Source organism: Juglans regia, chromosome 10, assembly GCF_001411555.2.
Source record: "Juglans regia cultivar Chandler chromosome 10, Walnut 2.0, whole genome shotgun sequence".
Classification (NCBI taxonomy): domain Eukaryota; kingdom Viridiplantae; phylum Streptophyta; class Magnoliopsida; order Fagales; family Juglandaceae; genus Juglans; species Juglans regia.
The window spans coordinates 8,548,924-8,556,100 of NC_049910.1; the positions used below are offsets into that span (position 1 = coordinate 8,548,924).

The following is a 7,177-nucleotide window of genomic DNA, read 5'->3' on the forward strand; positions in this document are numbered from 1 at the left end:
AGTTGGTGATTTCTTCTTTTTATAAGGAGGAATAGATATGGTAAATAGCATCAATTTCGGACGACATTGCAAACTCTTTAAAATCTCACATAGGTTGGAGTTTTTACAAGATTGATCGATTCCAAAATCGATTTGCGCACTTGGTTGCGTAATGGCCAGCTACAAACTCTTTGTTTGGTAGCATTCCTTTAGAGATTATTCCTATTGCTATTTTGTATATCGATAATGAAAAAGATCCTCCTTAAATGTCTGAAATATTTTATATTTTATTTATAATATGCAAGCTTGCTTAGAGAAAAAACAAAAAAATATAGGCTTAATTGTGGGCGAGGCGAGCAGGTATTGAGTGCGTGCTAGCTTGTTGCGGTTGAAGTCATGAGATCAATTAACGATGGAGCTAGCTAGCTAGCTAGCATGAATATTTGGCAACTCTGCCAATTATTAATTGACAGTAGTCATACCTAAAATCTTGAAAGTACCAATATTTAAGCTGTCTATAAGTCCCTTAAATATTAATTACCTACATATATAATAACTATATATAACAAATTAAGGAAGAATGAAATTAACCGGTGAAATTAATTAAGATCAGGATCGATCGAATAGTACTTCAAGGTTAATTTTGAGATCGAGATAAATTATAACCAAACAAGTTATATTAACTTGATAGCTAGGTGTTCGATCGGTCGACTTTTATCACTTTCCCGGCCCGAAATTAGTTGAAAAGTGGTGCCAATAATTATTAGTTCATTGAAATGAAAGTTTTTCTTTATGATGCAGGGCGTTAAACTTAAAGATCTACCTAGTACGTACATGCAAGGACCCAACAAACCTGGGCATGTATTATACAAAACATTAGTACTGTTTATTTCCAGTGTCCCCAACATGACTGTCCGTCAAAGGCATGCACAGCTAGCTAGCAATGCCAGCAGCTCATGATGATCGTACGTACAACAAGCACAATGGATCGATCGAGGATCATTATATAATATCCATGATCATTCAGTACTACAACAGGAATTAATGCTTTCTTTGGACGACATTTTGCATTCCAAAAAGTCAGTCATTTTCGTTTTAAAAATCTTTTTGTGACGAAAAAAACATTTTTTGAGATGAAAAATCTCGTCCAAAATAAGCAGTTATATTAGATCATCATCATGTAAGTATTACCAGAAGAAATTATTAAGGTGGGATGGAGTTTGGGACTGATCCTCCATATCGTGGGACGGGGAATGTGCGTGTCTTCCTTCGTAGGTTGTAATAACCATCCTTGGGTCCTCCGCTAATCGCTCCACGCGTTTCTTTACTCGACAGTTATCTTGTGTGCAACGATAGTAGCTCCTGCATTCATGCATCAAAATTATTCAAAAATCCCAACAAATTAAATTAGAACTTTAATTATTACAGCTAGTTCGAGATGATCATCATGTTTTGTTGCGAGTCACTGATCATGATCACAATATATATTACATAAGATATTAATTATATATGAAGCTAGCACATCGTGATAATTAATTTATTTTTATTTTTATTTTTTTAATACAAATTGACAGTGCATGGCTATTTAATTAAGGTACAAATTAACATATATGATCAAATACTCTTTAAGAATTTCTGTTTGAATTCTAAGGCCTAGATGATCAATTGGGAGAGATTTATAAATACAATATATAAGATCACATGTGATTCGATAATAGTACTACTGATTAAATCTTTAACAATAATTACAACTAAAAGACCGACAACAATATAAAAAGGTAATAGGTCCCATATTTACTGTATGATATCCTTTGATCAGCTGATGTACAATAATTAATGAGAAATAATTATATTTGTAGTCATTGAATGCGCAAACGTCACACACTCTTTTGAAAAAAAGTGAGTAAAGATGAGACATACATGAAAAAATTAATTTTTTAATAATAGATTCCATTATTTTTTTAAATGAATGCACGGTACTTACACAATGTATGACTGTATCTAACATTACTCAATCTACAAGATGATGGATTTACGACTAATACTATGATTTTTGTGCAACACTATATATATATATATATTTATATAAATTATATAAAGGAATGATTACTTTTTAAATTTTAATTTAGATTATTAGAAAAGGAATCTGATTTACTCAAAGAAATTCAAATGATCATCTATATATTCAGCTTCGATTTTGTAGTAACACTACAACAAATATGGATCATTTTCATGAATTCTTTTTTCAAGATATTTGATCGTAGTAAATAATGTGCTGATGACACGAAAACTCTTTTACCACCAGATCACGTCGGCATGTAATCACCAGTACCTTATAATTAATTACAAGGCAGGAGCTAGCATTCGAGATGGCCGGGGGAATATTATATATATAGAATTGGGGAACGATACTGGCCCCCAAAATTTTGTTAAAAATAATTTTTTTTAACTCTTAAAAAATGTTTTAAAAATCTATATATATATATATATATATTTGTAATTATCTAATTACTAATGTGGGTTCCCTAGAAAGATCCCATATAATGCAGTACTCCAAAATGCATGGTCCCTCCTAGACATGAAAAGCATGCATGATTACAAAGCCTTTCTCCGGTCCCTCTGATCGATCCTTGAGTAAACAATCATCGTGATATTTACTTATATAAGATCAAGAGCTAGCTAATTGTAGGAAACTTCGTTACAGCTACACGACAGAAGAGACAGATCAAACCAGGGTAGTACTGCTAATTAATTACTTAATTAGCAGTTCCTTTTAAAGCTACTTTTCATTGTGTCATCAACTTTAAAAGGGTATCATGATCATCGGGACGAGAACCCAAATTAATTAACCTGGGTAGAATTAATACGGGGTTAATTAGCATGATTAGCATTAGTACCCTAATATCCAAACATCTCCAACGACGTCGTACCCACGTTTTAACGGTCAAAATTCGACCCTTCAACAGTAAAAACCCTAACCCAGGTTCATGTTCACATTAACTGGGGAAAAAGCTAGGCAGCTAGCTCGACACTTGGAGTACAATTTTCTCTCGAGTCCATTATTATTTGTTGGAAAATATGAACCACATGCAGAAGAAGTGAGTACTTCAACAATATGTATCATTATGCATTTCTCTTTTTCTACCTGCAACTAGCTAGACTCGAGAGGACATGCCAATTCAGAGCCGAAATCATTCATAAAAAATTATTATCCTTGACTTTATATATATGACAAAGCCGGATTCTTTTATACAGTAGTCTCTAGAATATGCACTAATATTATTAAATTTACTAATATTATTAAAATAATTAAATCATTAAATTCATCTTTTTATAAGTTAATTAAGCTTAATGCAGTGGTGACATCTGGGTTAGTGCGTGGTCTTGAGTTCAGATTTTAACTCTATTTCTGTTTCATATGCATGTGGGGATCATTTATCAAGGGATCATCAGAGTATATATGACAGACATAAGAAAGTGCTAGAATATAAATTAAAAAAAATTAAATTAAATTTATATTTTCTTTACTAAGCGGTCGATCACATGCAGAACCGCACCAAAACAAAAAGTGGTGCTAACAAATCATTAAGGAGGAATTCCAGTTATCCGTGCAATTGCTCGTGAGTTGCATATATATATATACACAGAAAAACGTGTTTTATGATCTGGCCGTGTCCTGCGCCACATGAATCATCAACACTTAGATTTGCTTTCTCAAATCCTTCATCAACCACATAATTAACAAATGGAGACTTCGTAAAACGTATATATGGCACCTAGATCAGGAATAAGTAGTACTGATCTATGCTTTCTTTGTTTTGAGTAAAATGCATGACTGATATGTACTCTGTGTGTGTGTGTCTAATTATGATATCGTTTACTTTTGTACCTACCCGCTTACCGTCGTTTCGTAAATTCAATCTCACTTCTGTTCTTGGTCTTAATTTCCGCAGGAAGAACATGCATCTTCTGATCTTAAGCTAAGAAATTGGTACTAGTGTTAGTGCAATTGCACTTTACCCCACACCCACACACAGATACATATATCTATAGATATTGTCATTAAACGTACTGCGCCTCAAGTTTGTTTTTACCCATCTAATTCTTCTGCATTAACCGTTTAACATACTAATTATGATAACATGAATTAGAATATTAATGAAATCGGAAGGGGGACATGGCATCCATATGGGGTACACCATAGCTCAATATTATGATCTAAACTTTTGATCTTGACGATCGATCGAAGGGAATAAAGAAAAAATGAAAAGATTTTGATTTGTCTAACCTGGGATGCTGGGTGTTCTTTACCACTTTCTGTCCGTACTTCCTCCACTTGTAACCATCATCTAACACGTCCACATCGCTCATGGTCTTGAAGCAAAACCGAGGTTCCCTCACCTTCCTCCTCCCCTTTATCTTCTTCATTTTCATGGAAGAAACCCCTAGATGATGATGATGATGATCTAGATCTCCACCGCCTCTCTTGCCTGTTAAGCTCTCACCCACATCTCCCCATGCCCTAGATTAATTAACCATTCATTCAAAACCCAACTCATTACAGAGAGAGAGAGAGAGAGAGAGAGAGAGAGAGAGAGATCGGAAAGAGAGATAATTTGCATGTAGCGTTTAAAAAAGGAACATAATTACATGGATGGATATAAAAAGCTGCTATGTCACTTTACCAGAGATTTGCGCTTGATCTATTCAAGGAAAGTAGCTGGGATCCTCTACAACCTGGAGATGTTATGTCTTCTCTTTGCTTAGTAGTGGCAGAAGAGAAAAAAGTTTCGCTGAGATTACTGGAAGGTGCATCTGATGCAAGTGAAGGAGGTATGGTACTGAATGCTTTGAGAGATCTAGATTGGTGGAATCCCAAAGGAGGCAAGCTGGTCAAGTTGGAAGGGAAAGGAAAAAAACCCATATGTGGAGGTACCGGATCTTGATCCTCTAAGAGGCCATGGTTGAGCATGGTTTGGGAAGTTGTTGACATCTCTGCTACGAGATCTCTATGAAGAGTACTGTTGAAGATCAAATATGAAGGTGCTGAGTTCCTTTTATAGGAGAGGATCAGTACTGCGATAATCAGGAATATTATCTATATATATATCTAGGACTACAAACAGTACTTACTACTCGAGATTAGAAGCAGTACGTACGAGAGGCTCTCTCAAACGATTCTAGGATAGATATACTCAGAATTACAGATAAAAGAAAGTACTGTTCAAATACCTAGCTAGCTAGATAGCTAGCTAGCTATATATACCGACCGTTTGCTCTTCCTGCTTTCTCTTTAATTTCTCCGATCTCTATCTCTAAAAGACCCTCTTTTTGAATTATCCAATTAATAAACAACCTTACTATCAAAGAAGAAAAGAATATCAGAGAGAGAGAGAGAGAGAGAGAGAGAGATGGAAAATAAAGAAAAATGGAAGGAAAACCGGAGGTGGTGATTTGGACTTTCACCAGTTACTATTTGACCTGAAAAGGATTAAGATAAAAAGGTCATGTGTCGCACGGGAAGCTAGTGGAATGTGAAGTACTTACTACTTTTTACAAGGAGGTCAACAAAACACGACAAGTATTGGGAGCTGAGAGCTAGCAGACTAATTAAGCAGTGGCGGGTTAATTTGGTTGACACATGAGCTAGGATGCAGGTCATTTGCATTAATAAGTACGTACTGTACAGAAAACCCGTGCTACTGCTAGTTGCCTAAATGGATCCAAGGATAAAAGTGAAAATAGATGAGTGCACAATAATAGAAGACAAATCCGAAAATACAAAGTGCACAAGTGATGATCAAAATCAAAATTATTATGATTCACCACAAACTTTCAAAAAGAGCAAAATGACGTTTATAATTATATTAATATCGATCACTCACTTTCTAGCTAGGGTTTCTTTTGCATCCTCAATTTAATTTCTAGCTAGGGTTTCTTTTGGGCAGCCCGAAAGGAATATGATCAGATGGCAATGATGATGAATCTTTGGTGCAAATCTCTCATCTCTTTGTATCAGCTGTGAAGATATCGTTATGATTAATAAAAGAGGCCCTATTTGACCTTTTGCAGAAAATAAAGCTTCTCGCCTTTCTCATCATCTTTCTTTTGGTGATTATAACAACTTTATATACTTCACTCAGCTGCCCCGGCCTGCATCCAGCTACTCACCATTTCTCAAACTCCAAACCATGCACCCTATTATAATATTGTTATCATCCCCTTCAATTAAGCATATAAAAAATATTTGGTAAATTTTTTGTTCTTTCTGATCTAAGCGAAAAAGTTCTGCATGGACCATCCACAGCCTTGTAAACATGCATTTTACGGATCATGGGAAATTATAATTCTAAGCATACCTTGGATTATTACTTATCGTGGTACCTGTTTGTGTTGCATCCTCATGATCCGAACAGATCATATATATGATCATTATATATACCGCTTTTGGTGGATATGCTTCATTAATTAATACTTTATCATGAGGGTGTAATTAGTGGCGCTTTTTAATCCACTACAAGAAAAATGAGTATTAATTGTGACTGATTAATTGTGACGAGAATGACTATTTACGACAAAAATATACTCATTTTGACAAAAAATTATAAGTATTTTCGTAGAAAATAACTGGCTAAAAATAAGCAATTTTCTTGTAGTGATCAAACGGCACCCGTAGCAATTGAAGTCTAATCTCTCTAGCTACCAAATGTTACTTAGTTCTATTGTGTTTAATTGGTTATCATCGGCTAAGTTAAAGTGAAATAGCGGAAACAAATCAAAAGAAAATTAACAATCACACACAGAATACCAAGATATAAGTGGTTCGATTCAGTGTGAGCCTACGTCCATAGGTGGGGTCGGCCTCAATGAACTCACTATCAACAAAGGTGGAGTAAAAGAGACCAATCACAAAATCTTCAATCACATAGCCCCAATATTACAGCCAATGAACTCTCAGGAATCTCATAAAATGATCTCTTTTTCTCTCTCTTTATTCTGGCTACTCAAAATCACACAATACAATGAAAAATAATATGGATTTATACTATACGGCATGGAAAAATCCTAATTTCGAACATTCATTCGAGCAGTATGTCGAGCGAACAATTTGCCTGGGGTTCTCTCGAGTGGACTGTCAAACGGATGTCAAGTGAACAATCTGTCTAGGGTTCACTCGAGCCACAGTTGAGCCAGGGTG

At 35.1% G+C, this 7,177-nt stretch overlaps 1 protein-coding gene across 1 annotated transcript; it reads right to left on the reverse strand.

Annotated features, from left to right (window-relative positions):
- Positions 1–814: 814 nt before the first annotated feature.
- Positions 815–5,312, reverse strand: LOC108980803 (probable WRKY transcription factor 13). Its single transcript, XM_035694445.1, has 4 exons — positions 5,113–5,312; positions 4,665–5,000; positions 4,268–4,501; positions 815–1,341 (listed from the first exon to the last, which is right to left on the reverse strand). The coding sequence occupies exons 2-4, from the start codon at positions 4,970–4,972 to the stop codon at positions 1,167–1,169; spliced, it is 717 nt and encodes a 238-aa protein (XP_035550338.1). The 5' UTR covers positions 4,973–5,000; positions 5,113–5,312; the 3' UTR covers positions 815–1,166.
- Between the last annotated feature and the right edge of the window lie 1,865 nt (positions 5,313–7,177).

Excerpts from the sequence above, each read along its gene's own strand:
- LOC108980803 (XM_035694445.1), bottom strand. The coding sequence starts at position 4,972 with ATGTCAACAACTTCCCAAACCATGCTCAACCATGGCCTCTTAGAGGAT. Across the intron at positions 4,502-4,664 it reads AGATCAAGCGCAAATCTCTG|GGCATGGGGAGATGTGGGTG; the intron begins GTAAAGTGACAT and ends TAATTAATCTAG. Across the intron at positions 1,342-4,267 it reads AAGAACACCCAGCATCCCAG|GAGCTACTATCGTTGCACAC; the intron begins GTTAGACAAATC and ends GCATGAATGCAG.